A 13,355-nucleotide genomic window follows, 5' to 3' on the forward strand; every position below is an offset into this window, starting at 1 on the left:
ATTTTATAACATGTATTTACATACTAAAAATTACAATATTTAGTACATCTCAAACTTTTTTCTTTTATTTTTTTTGATAAGTTGTATTTTATCGAAAAACAATATTACGCATTAAAATATATCTGCACTAAAGTAATACATACATATGTGTATATATATACATAATATACTACTGGCACAAGAACTTACGAATTTTACTGTGTAAAAGCATCAAATATAAAGTCTCTTTACTGAAAGTATCATTAAAATTTTTAAATTTTATAAACAAAACATTTAAAACTCTGCGAAATCTAAGACGACACGTGTATTTCATTAAAATGCTATGTAGTTTGAAATAAAAACTGCACCCGAAATTTCTTGAACTAAAATTTCTAATTTTACGATGCAAGTCTGTTCTTCAATCTTGAAAACAATGTTCTTTTTAACTACAAATTATACATCACAACAAATAATGTACATACGAGCACATGTGAACTGACATTTTGCTAAATCAAATTAATATTATTACATCAGTTTATATGGTAATAAAAATCCTTACGTGCGCCACAGATAAAAAATAGAAAATATATATTTTTATTTCATCTGAGAATTAGTTTGTTCTCAACTGATAGTCACCATTCTGTGTGATGTATCTTACCCAAGGCAAAGCTTGGTATCCACTTTTTTCTATAATCTTTAAGTACCTTACTTGAATTCCTGTCGTAGTAAAATATGGGATTTCAAATTTCACTTTTATTGGAGGCTTGCCTTCAACATCTTCACCAATAACAGATGGCAACCCAAAGCGTGCTCTCATCAGGTACTCCTTCCCTCCAGGAAATGATCTGATTGACCATTTCATGGCATTTTCTTCCGGACAATATTTTACACTTCCTATGGTTGTCTTGAATTTTGGGGAATCCACGTCACTTGGAACTGGTATAACAACTTCGACATGATGTGCTGTTGAGCGCCTTTTAAAGTGTGATATTGCCATTATCGTATATTCAATTCTGTGAGAATGTCTCTCGATCACAGATTCGATCCAAATCAATGGCTTTTCAGAAGAATCCATGCGATACGACATCAACTCGAACTCTCCGTCTGGTGGGATAAATGATATTGTTCTGTCATTTTGAAATTTTGAAAGCTTAACACACTGATGGAACTTGACATCTTCCATTTCTATGGATCTAGACTTTCTACGACCCATCGATTCAAAAAGAATTTTGTCGTTCAATCCTAAGCGCAATTCGGGCATTCCAGATAGGTAAACTCTCATTTTAATGGACCCGTGAACCATCGACCTGAGCACATTACCATTGGCATTTGCAAGCAAATTAATGGATTCAATGACATCTAAAAACACTTCATTACTTGAATACTTTATTCCTTCCGATCTCCATGAGACAGCATTTGTAACTGCCATTGGAATCCTAGGCTGAATTTCCAGTTTATGGCCTTTTTGCGTAATGTACTCTTGTAATATGTTGGTGTCTGTTACTTGGGGATAACCAAAGTCAAGCATTTCATCCAAAAGTTCATAAACCATGACGAAATTGTCTTTAATACTCTCTTCTTCGAGTTCATTGAAGTATTCTTGCATAACTTCAATTAATTTCATGAGAAATACAAACGTCATCGTTATATTTGCATTCTTTTTTGTAACAGCAACAAAGTACACGTTTTTGTGTTTTTTATAAGCGTAGGTACATTCCGTAGTCCGAATAACAGGAGAAAAATCGTTTTCTTCCTCTCTTTTCATAGTAAGTAGCACGAAGTTTTCAATAACATTTATATTAACGTCTCCACGATAATCCTTTTTGATGAGGACTTGACCTCTTATGTCCAAAATAAAAAATGCTGAAATCGACATTTTGGCCGCTTTTCAATACCTTAAAATAGAAAAATTAATAAATCAATATTTAAACAAGTAAACGACAATTATAAAAACCAATCGCTGTTAACGGTAATTAAAGAGGCATCGTTTTCTTAAAAAGTTATGCGCATACATTTATGAGAATGTTGATGAAGTGAATACACTACAGAAGCACAAGAAAAAATGAGGTACTCTATAAAATTTAGTCAAAACTACTTACGCAATACTTCATACAAAGCTCTTATTAACTATTTTGGTAAATTTTGGTTAAATAAATAAGCTTTCTCTAATACGTAAGTGCGTCTTATACTAATATTTCTTTTGTACTATGCATACATACTCGAGGCACTGTATATCTGTCGGAGCGTTTTACAATGTGACTTATAATGCATCGTGTAGTCTTAATGTTTCTCGCAGTTATCGATTGTATGTTGACAAATCACTCTGATAGGCATACATTTTCTTGGCTGTGTTTTCACCAGAAATTCAATTGTAAATCACATACTTTGGCTTAAAGTTTCTAAACTAACTCTGTTCGAATATACTATATATCAATATAATATCATCAGCTATCGCCATGTTGTTAACCGAGACTCTAGTGATAAATGTAGTAAAGGCAAGAAAGATATAAATATTATTACAGAGGTTTTAAAAAACAATTTTTTATCTTTACTTTAAAACCATACGAATTTCAGTAAAAATTACAAAGTCCCAAGACAGCATTTATAAGTTTAACTAATGCTTCAAAAAGTATAAAATTACTAATTTTTTAATACTAACAATGCTTTATGGATTAACGATATTTTATGTATTAGAAAATACCATTTTAAGGCACCATTGAGGTGATAAATTAGATACAGCCATGGAAGCCAAGCAAAATGTGGTTTAAAATGATTAGTTTAAGATTGAAATTCTTAGTACTTTGTAAACTTGATAGAAATTCCCAAAAACTTTTATTTTACATTTTCTCAGTACTTGATATGCTTAGTTCATCGAGCATGTATTAACTTAGTGGGAGTATGTTATGAAAAAATATGGTCAAGCAGACTTACTATACTTTATACAGCTTTTTCTACGACAGAATTCTTATCGTTATACAATTTTTGAAGACTTTATAAAAATTTAACTTCTTTCATAACTATACAAATTTTTATTACTTGAAATGAAAGAAAACTTTAACCTAAAAATCGAAAGCTGAAGTCGTGTAAGTTTATGAATTTTAATATACCCAATTAATAAGTGAGAAGAGATCGAATGGTGTTATTTTATAAGTTAATGATCGCTTAATATAATAGGTAGGCAGGGATTGCATACCTTTTTTTAAATTTATCACGAACGAAGAAAGCAAATCAAATCACGGACTATAGTACAACGCGTTTTTACTAAATTACTTAAAAATTTCTTCTGTTAATGATTTTTTTTTGTTAGCCACTTAGAGCTTCTTTGAGCGACTCCAAGCGATTCTAAATAAAACTATTGAAATATACTTATCGGAGTATGATTATCTATGTAATAGTGGAGCAAGTAAAGCAGTTTTCAGTAGCATGCTTTAACAACAAAAAAATCTAAAAGTTATTGTGTAATTAGAACCCACATTCGTCATATGATGGTATAAGAAATTTTAATAATTTTAATACGGTTATGTCAGTTAAAAGTATACTTTTGAAAAATGACTTCAATTATGGTTATTTTTTTCTTGTAAGAAATATACATATAAATTAATTATTACCAAGTATCAAACTTTTTATGACACAACGTCGTATGTAGTGTAAATAATGAATAAAACGGAAAAAGAACACTGATATAGACACTCTTTTGACTAGTGTACCGGTTGAGTACAATTATGATCAGATCTACAAAATCAGTTTTAGCTCGTCAATAGCTCGGAAGCTACTACCTAGTTCAATCGAAATTAGTCACAAAAACAGACCGGAGTACTTGGGTAAATAGTATTTTACTTGTATTTCTAAAAAAAATTAATAAACACATTAAAAAATATTATTTCATAAATTAAAGCCAACCAGCTGTTTGTTTATTATACTTAAAATATTTTTTATTACACCCTGTATTTGAGGAAGTTAAAACTAGCTATATTTGAAGAAAAATTTGTATTTTGAAAATTATTTACAGTGGTTGACTGTATTTAGCTTTGTTACATCATATTTCTCTTCCCTATTTCTTCCTACTGAAATTAGATAATTTGTATGAAGAGTTCCGTCTTTTTCATTTATTATGATTTTTTTTTTTACTTAGCTTACAGTATTTTATTGGCTTATTTTTTAATATTTTAATTATTAATTAATCAAAATATTATGAAAGGTACCAGTGTAGTACATAATATTTCAATTAATCAATAATTAAAATATTTGAAAATAATTTTAACAATAATTCTTAACACCAAAAACTTTCACAATTCTTCGTTTGTCAGTATACGTATAGAGTTACTTCACCATTATATGCCAATAAACCTTTTCAAATATCCATATGAATGAAATAATATCCAATAATGCTCAAAAATTACACGTGAAAAGGAAAAAAAAGGTTTCTAGTAAAGTGAATCTATATATTATAAGCATTATATTTTTTAAAAAGTTTTAAAAGCTGGAACTTTTGAAATCTTATTATTCTTACATCTTATAAAAATTATAGTATATATTCTTATAAAAATTATAACTTGTAGAACAGTACACTTTTACATAATTTAAAGCATGGTCAATGTTTCTATTCCTAATGTTAATTTTTTATTAGTTTTTTTGCATTAATAATTTTTTAATGAAAATTAATAATGAAAAAAAAAATCAGACATCATAAATTTTCAATATTGTAATACAATAAAATACTGTAAGCTAAGTAAAAAAAAAAAATCATAATAAATGAATATATTGTACATAAAGCATACAATATAGTAGGAGTATTTATGTACTAAAACCTTTTTAGACTTTAAAGAACGTCTACAATAAAGCCTAGAAATATATTCAAATAATGGCTAGTAAACAAAGTCATAAACGTAATGTATATATCTTTTGTCTTTATCAGTTATTTGTATTACTAGCAAAAACTCTATACCCTCATGCAATTATGTTTTTCTTATGCATGTTTAACTAACACGAAGATGTTCACAGTATGAATACGTTTTTTTTTTTTTTTTTTTGTTCAATAGTTCCTTTTTTCTAATGATAACAAAATAAAATTATATATACAATTTAATCGCATCTAAGACCAGAAAAATTCATTTTCGAATTCTTTCTTGAATTTAGTTCAATAAACCATGTACAACTTTTTTTTTAATACAATTTTTTGTAATTAAAAAAATTTTTTTTTTCACAATTGCAACCAAAATTAATTAATCTTGTGCTTATAATATGTATAACGAATCTTATCAAGACGGCGCATACTTTTATTCACACTTGTATAAACACATATTGAACGATTATGGAATAAAAATAAAAAAATTACCGCGGAACCTCCTTGAAAGTTTGATCAACTACTTAATATCTGAAGGAATTTCATAAGTTTTATCAAAACATCTTGGAAAATTTTTTTAATTTTTCTAAAATTTCAGGGTAATGAAAGGTTTGTGAAATTTTTCAACCTAATTCAAAAAGAAAATTATCCCAAGATGATTTCTTCTACAAACCGTGGAGTTTGACAATAATAAATTCGCTAGTTGGCAAAATTTTTAATGTTTAAGACTACGAATGTGTCACTGAAGAATAACGAGGTTTAGGAAATAAATGACTGAGCACTTTTTTGAGTAATAAGTCAGAGAATCTAAAAAATCTCAGTACCAAGAAATTAAATTAAAAAAAAAAAAAAAAATTACCAGGACTAATTTAAAATACACGAAAAAAGCTTGAAAAATTATGACAAGATTTAAATCACGAGTAAGAACAATTCTTTTGTCATGTCCACACTCAGTAAAAAAAAAGTGATTATGCACATGCATAGGTGTGCCATAGAAAAAACTGTAATCCGTTTCTGTATTGCAAAAATGTCTTTTTTTTTTGCATAATTCGTACTATGTTCGCTAACTTGACCCGTAAAAGAGATAATGGTGAGGGCAATAGAGATATACAGTTCCTCTCTCTCTCTCTTCTTGCCTATAGCATTATAGCAAAAAAATTGCCCCAGATTCCAATAAACTCATTCCATTTTCAAGTCAACGAGTGGATTTCCACGAGTGCAAGGCAAACAGTCGAAAAAAGAGATCATGGTTGCACTGGTCGATCGACAGAGATATAGACTCGTAATTAAGTAGAAAAAGAGTATGGGATAATTTTCACCAACCAGGGAAAAGCAGTCGAGTTGGATTTCTATTCCTCATCTCTCCCCACACTTCTGATATATACACATACAGTCTCCTGCGGGTCAGGTACAAATTTACTTTCTATTAGCGCGATGCTCGTTCCACAAGACAAATGTTGAAGGAGAGAATTACTCTTATCGTTGCATAGAATAAGGGATCACATGCACTCCCTGGGTACTTGGGATTTAGGTAAGAATGGAATGAAAATACGATCACTCATATTATATTTATGTAGGTACACTTCTTGGTTTTTTTTTTGTTTTTTTTATTGCCTGAATTTTAATGTGAAAAAAAAATATTCAGGATAAAGTGTGGACCGAAGAGGTAATAGAAAATTAAATGCGTATGTAGAGGTTTAGTTGAAAATTTATTCCTTTTTATTTTACATATTCTAAGTTTTAACACTATAGCTGTGCCGAGTATATGTAACAATATTCACTGAGTGCAAAAAAAAATTTTTTTACATGTAATACTTCGATCAGCAAGACTTGTCATAAGAGCCCTCCACAGTCGAGTTTTGCACAAATTATAATTTTTTTGTTTGTTTATATGTACAGTATAAAGAATCGAGTCTGGCATACACTGGTTTACTTTACTTGATTTGATCTTATTATTTCATTCACCATTTCACTCACCAATCAATCGGCAACAGTAATAATTAAAGTGGTAAAAATTTTATTTTAAAAGATTTTGTACAATTTCAATCAATGAATGCCAATCAATAGATATTAGAAATGAGCACTAAAAACTTATAACAAATTAAAATTTCATCACTTATTCATACTGTTATTTTCAAAAATCACTACAATAATTGTATACTTATAATAAAAAAATTGTTTTATAAATAATTTTTACATTCACTAGAATATTTTCTAAAGTATAAGATAACATTAAATTGGGGAACTTAATTTCTTTTACTTTAAATATCAATTTGTTCTCAACTGATAGTCACCATTCTGTGTGATGTATCTTACCCAAGGCAAAGCTTGGTATCCACTTTTTTCTATAATCTTTAAGTACCTTACTTGAATTCCAGATGTAGTAAAATATGGGATTTCAAATTTCACTTTTATTGGAGGCTTGCCTTCAACATCTTCACCAATAACAGATGGCAAACCAAAGTGTGCTCTCATCAGGTACTCCTTCCCTCCAGGGAATGATTTAATTGACCATATGATGACATTTTCCTCTGGGAAATATTTCACACTTCCAATGGTTGTCTTGAATTTTGGGGAATCTGCATCCATTGGCACTGGTATAACAATCTCAACATTGTTAGCTGTTGAACGCCGTTTGAATTGCGACCTTGCCTTTATCATGTACTCAACTCTGCTGTGTGCATGTCTTTCTATCACAGACTCGATCCAAATTAAAGGCTTCACGTGAGTATTCAAACGGTACGACATCAACTCAAACTCTCCATCTGGTGGAATGAACGAAATTGTTCTGTCATTTTCAAATCTTGACAGCCTTACACACTGATGGAACTTGACATCCTCCAATTCAACGGATTTCGACTTTCCACGACCAGTGGATTCAAATAAAACTTTGTCGTTTAATCCTAAACGCAATTCGGGCATTCCAGATAAGTAAACCCTCATTTTAATTGCTCCACCAATCTCTGACCTGAGCACATTACCATTGGCATTCGCCAGCAAGTCAACGGATTCAATGACATCTAAAAACACTTCATTCTTTCTATACTTTATTCCTTCCGATCTCCATGAGACAGCGTTTGTAACTGCCATTGGAATCCTAGGCTGAATTTCCAATTTATGGCCTTCCTGCGTAATGTACTCTTGTAATATTTTACTGTCTGTAGTTTGTGGATAACCAAAGTCGATCAGTTCATCTAAAAGTTCATAAATCACAACAAAATTGTCCCTTATGCTCTCTTCTTCGAGTTCCTTGAAATATTCTTGCATAACTTCAACCAATTTAACAAAAAATGCAAACACTAGTGATATATTAGCATTTTTCTTGGTTATGGAGACTATGTACAGATTTTGGTGTTTTTTGTAGGCGTAAGTACATTCGGTGGTTTGTATAATAGGCGTGAGATTGCCTTCCTCTTCTCTCTCCATAAAAAGTGGCATAAATTTTTCAATAACACCAGCCTCAATGTCTCCACGATAGTTCTTTGAAATCAAGACCTTTCCCTTCATATCCAGAATAAAAATTGCCGAAATCGACATCTTGGCTGCTTGTATTACCTTGAATCAAAAAGTACACGTATGCGAAGTTAAGAAACAAACAAACCGAGCTGTGTACTGCGATGACAAGTCTAATATAGCAGGTTAGGAGTGTTTTGCAAATTAAAACACAAGTCAACATTTAGGTTTGGAAAAACTGTCGCGTTTGTTTTATGAATCAACAAACGCGACACTAGCAGGTCATAAACGTTAAAAGAGTATTGGAGTTAAAATAGAGTATTGATACTTATCGATGATAAGCTTTGAAAATATATATATACATATATATATACGTATACGACGCTTTATATACGAGAACCGCCAGTAGACAGCAGGCAACACGCAAATCAGGAACCAAACACACTGCAGTATATAATAGACTTGTCGCACGATATATTTTTTGCAAGTATAAGTATATACTCACTTTTTCGGCAGGTGTAAGGAAAAAGACAACTCAATCTAAAAAGGGAGAGAAGCGAGGCAAAGCCTGCCAGATTTAGCCACTGCCACCAGTAAACAGGTGCGATTACGACGACAGCAGCCGACACTCTGAAGTACACCGCGGGGTGGTGTCTCTCGCGAACCTACTGCGCACGCGTCGACCCTCGAGACTTATCGACCCGCGGGGGCGCGCGCGTTCGCGGCCGACTTTCGAATTCTCCTCTCCTTTACTCAATTTATACTTGCTCCTCTCTCGACTCCTTTTCTTCTCTTCTCTTTGCGTGGGAGGAGGCTCGAGAGAGGAAAAGTCGGTCTTCCGTGTAGCTGTAATTCGACTCGAATGTACTACCGCTACGTGCACTCTTTTACTCGTGGTCTTCTTGATGCCTTTTTTGATAAGCACTGCTGGTTTTTTTTTTGTTTTTTTTTTTTTTTGTTTTTGACTGCAAGTCGTGCAATTAAAATCAAATAGACGAGGGCGCTCCCCTCCAGCGTCGATTTGTATTCTGTTTTTTGTAATCTGGCTTTTTATCCGATATCTGAGCCCGTGTATACCCTTTCGCGAGTATTTTTACAAATCTTTTAAACGGGAAAGGACGAAAAAAAAAGATATTTTCGTTTTTGAAAACAAAATGTTAAGCGCTTGGCGCACTTGAAGCTAAAATTTCTCGTTCAACGTGCACGTTTAAATTTTAGCCAAGTTCGCGTAAAGTAATTGCTTTTGAATTTTTTTTTTCTTCTCAGTTTTAAATGGCAAGTGCTCATTTTAATTGAGTTTGGAATGGATGCTTTTGCGTTTAATTATACACGAGTTATACACATTGATGGGCAGCGGTAGTGTGGTAAACTCTAAGTGAGGATATTGTATGTTTTAACACTATTTTTAGACTTCCTAAGACTTTTGGGTCTTTTATTTACGCAAATAAGATGATTGTTGTCAACCATTGGTAGAAATGTGTAACATCAGAACTTGCGTGGTAAATAACTATTAATTTCTAGTGTTAAAAAATATCGATTTGCCACAGATAATCTAATATCAATTGCTATTTTACCACTACCAATGGAATCTGTATTTCTCAGCAATTATCATGATGAAAATTGAAGGTACTGTTTAAAAATTGGGGGAAAAAACAAAACAAAACCTCGTATGAATTTTTTGTTTATTAGTTTTATAAAACTGATACCAGAAATTTTCCAGCTGATTAATTGTTGAAAAGATGATGTATCATATTGTAATAGTGGAAATTATAAAAAAAAAATAAATAATAAATTCTCATTTTGCAATTAAAAGTACTGTAGTGTAACTATTTCCCCGTAATCTGGATGGTTTTTAATTGTAAGAAAAAAAGTTTTATTGCCAAGTAAACCGACGCTTTGAACAAAAATGACTCTTAAGAAGGGTAAAACTGATTTTAGCTTTCAAATATTGAGTAAAAAAATGTTTGTACTTGAACGTAAAATAAAATTGAAAAAAAAAACCACCATGCTCTTAACGAGGAAGCAAAATCACCAATAAACCGTTTACACGGATACCCGTGTGAGCACTAAAATAACGAAAGCACGAAATAAAAAGACGGCAATGTATATAGTATACCCCCGGGACATCGGTGTATGCAACAGCCAATTGATTCGATTGTCGTCGTTCGTTTGTGTGTACGTTAAAGTATTTGCATAAATAATAAGCAAGAGTATACCTGCGGGAGAGCGAGAAACGGCAAATAGTTTTAATCATCCCCAAAAAGACCGACCGTCACTTACCCATCTCATATGAACGCACATAATGGGACACACCTGTACACTGCATATTATATTCATGTCTTTCGGTCCCTGCATATGCTATTACTTCCACGAAGCGAAAACAATGCTGTTGATGATTAAAAGGTAAATAACCGTGGCGGGATTTTGTTCATAAAATGGCAAGTTGCATTTCGAGGAACGGTAATACTGTTCATTATTCTTTCATGATATTCACCGGTACGTTATACTGTTTCCGGCAAATATCGTCCGCTGTCCGTTATTGGACTTTTATTGACTCACTACAGAAAAGTTTTAAAAAATTTCAACAATTTAAATCATATTCTATTGCATACAGCTTTCAGAGATAATGGTAAAATATTTACATATTAAAAACTTTGCTGAAAATTCCGTCTGATTGGCCCCAACGCAACTGCAGACATGCGTTTACTTTGAGCGAGAAAACGCTGCACTGATTATCTATAGCTTTCCCCTGTTTAATTAAACAAAGAACCGTCGAAATCTCTACTCAGATTTCACGAGCTGCGCTTTGGTATACACGTTGGTACAAAAATTGCGAGAGCAAGAAAAAAAAAAAAAAAAAAAAACCACAATCCGCTTAACGCGCAAAAATGATCCTCCCAAATAAATCCTCCGTCCGGCCTATATATCTCCTATACTTCATCCGCAGATAGCAAAAAGGGGTGGTGGCCGAGCACCTTGTCGCTCCGGAACATAATCGCATCAGCGTCGGTCCCTTGTTCGACGATCTCTTCTTTTTCCTTCTCGCGCGCTGGTTTTGCTTGCCACGTACTCAAGTCGTACAAGCACAAATGACACGAGCTTACACATACACACACACCCCAAGTAAGTACACTGCAAGGTTATTCCCTGGGCTCGCCGGATTGTTTACCCAGACAGGCTTCTCTGCCGTACTCTTGTGGGATGATGACACGTATTCTTTTGGTCCCAGAGTAGCGCGTCACCGCTGAGCTCAGCAGAAACGAACTTACAACGGAGCCTCGCGTAAAAACATACCTGAGCGCTTATTTCCCCGTCCGTGACCAGTCCTCGGATGACCCTCTGAAATTCGTAATGGTTATCGGTAACAGTAGTCACCCCTACAGCCATATATACCTCGATAAATCACCGCCCGTATCTCGCCGGTTGTACATCGTATACGCAGTACTGTATAGGGCTAAATGAGAATATAGTACACATGCGCACCTGTGGGCCTTGCAGGGTATATAACTCATTCAGGACGAATCACGCGCCGCGGGCTTGATGGCAATACTATTATATATATATATATATATATATATACTCTTCGGACATTCCCTTGGACCCTTGGTCCAAACGGATGCAGGGTACTTTTGAATATTTCACCCAGCAAACGAAAATCTTCCCTGGTGTAAAATAATGACGGTTTAATTTAATGTAATGATTTATACGGTCTCTCCAACCTCATTAAATTGACGGGAGCGCTCGATTGAATACGAATATTAAGTTCATTTTTTAATGGATCGCTCAATTACGCGTAATTGCCACAATTTTGGTTTTTCATGATTGCCGTGCAATTTCGTTGAGAGCAACATATCAATTGGCGCTTCGAATCGAACGGCGAGTACTCGATCATTGTTTATGAAAGAAGTCTTTCACTGCATTCATTCTTTTTGCGAAAATGCTTCACTTGTACGAATATAGTACTTCTCGAAGTAATGAACGAACCTCGAAAAGTGACGAAAGAAAAAGGATAAATCTTTACGCTAAAGGAATGGCAGGGAGAAATGGAGGCAAAGGGAGCCCTGGTCATATTTTTTTTTTTCCTCGTTTTGCATCGGGCGTGAATGACTGTTGCTGCTCCGCTTGACGATTGTATACGTGATAATTTCCTTTTTTTTATTTTTTTACGTATACTACCTCTCCTCGGAGGGGGGAAGAAAAAGAAAAAAAAATAAAGATGCTCCCAAGGATAGAGATAGAGGTGCACCTTCCTCTATAGTCTTGTGTATATATTCAGGCGAGAGGGCCCGTGTTTTACTTTCCGCGCTGGCGCTTTGAAAAACGAATAACGGCGACGCCTCGAATGGGTTAATCTCGCCGAGACGCGGTACATGGGAGATTGGGTGTAAAAGCTCCTCGTTTTCCCCGGGGAAAAATTTACTTTCGCGCCCATCAGGGCAAAATTAAGCAGGACCGCGGATTTATCAGCTCTCGACGGAATTTACAAAGGGCTACTCCCGGTCACCTTGTAAAATATACATCCAAGCTTTTCTCGTTGAGGTTTTTCAAGTCGCGTGTGCTCTTTGTATACTCACGAGCGTATCGATTTTTAGCTGCTTATAGCTGACAATGGCTTATTGCAGTTACATATTTAGTTGATGGAGGGTTTAACGGGCCCCTAAAGATTCGCCCAGTTTTAACAGTCTTACCTCTATCGATCGAACAACGCGTGTAAAAGCTTTGTTTGACTACACCGGTGTGCGATTAAAAACTAAAAAAATAAAGTAATAATAATAACTCCATCCACGGAGAACACTACATTTCAAAGTACACCTCACCACGAGCGGGGAAAAAAAAAAAAAAAAAAAAAAGTTTTCCATTTCCGTGTCTGTTGCAGAGCACTCACTCGTCGCATCGTCATCGCCAGGCAGCGTCATCGGAGCGTGATCCGTCATCAGGCGCCCGCAGCCGTCTGCGCTTTCGATATTAAAACTTCCGCCTGCACCCCGAACGTACCGCGCCAATCGCTCACTATACACCGGTAGAAGAGGGCAAAGCCAAAAAAAAGGGCATACCCAGTAAGCTGCTCCATGTTTGCAAA

The 13,355-nt window shown here is 33.9% G+C and overlaps 1 protein-coding gene and 1 pseudogene across 3 annotated transcripts; both read right to left on the minus strand.

Annotated features, from left to right (window-relative positions):
- Positions 1-292: 292 nt before the first annotated feature.
- On the minus strand, positions 293-2,239 carry LOC106646291 (AP-1 complex subunit mu-1 pseudogene; annotated as a pseudogene). 2 transcript variants are annotated; one of them, XR_016292958.1, is made up of 2 exons: positions 2,199-2,239; positions 293-1,874 (listed from the first exon to the last, which is right to left on the minus strand). The product of XR_016292958.1 is annotated as an AP-1 complex subunit mu-1 pseudogene, transcript variant X2 (transcript). The 2 variants fall into 2 exon arrangements; XR_016292957.1 differs by having other exon boundaries at positions 2,079-2,223.
- Positions 2,240-6,533: 4,294 nt separating this feature from the next.
- On the minus strand, positions 6,534-8,891 carry LOC111642889 (AP-1 complex subunit mu-1-like). Its single transcript, XM_023389540.2, has 2 exons — positions 8,781-8,891; positions 6,534-8,377 (listed from the first exon to the last, which is right to left on the minus strand). Exon 2 carries the CDS (start codon positions 8,357-8,359, stop codon positions 7,091-7,093), a length of 1,269 nt encoding a protein of 422 aa, XP_023245308.2. The 5' UTR covers positions 8,360-8,377; positions 8,781-8,891; the 3' UTR covers positions 6,534-7,090.
- Positions 8,892-13,355: the final 4,464 nt, after the last annotated feature.

The sequence above is a fragment of the Copidosoma floridanum genome, unplaced genomic scaffold (assembly GCF_036245765.1).
Source record: "Copidosoma floridanum isolate Cflo_tuat_1 unplaced genomic scaffold, Cflo_Japanese_pri ptg000013l, whole genome shotgun sequence".
NCBI classification, from domain to species: Eukaryota; Metazoa; Arthropoda; class Insecta; order Hymenoptera; family Encyrtidae; genus Copidosoma; species Copidosoma floridanum.

What these genes read in the sequence shown, in the direction of transcription:
- LOC111642889 (XM_023389540.2), bottom strand. Translation starts at nt 8,359, where the DNA reads ATGTCGATTTCGGCAATTTTTATTCTGGATATGAAGGGAAAGGTCTTG.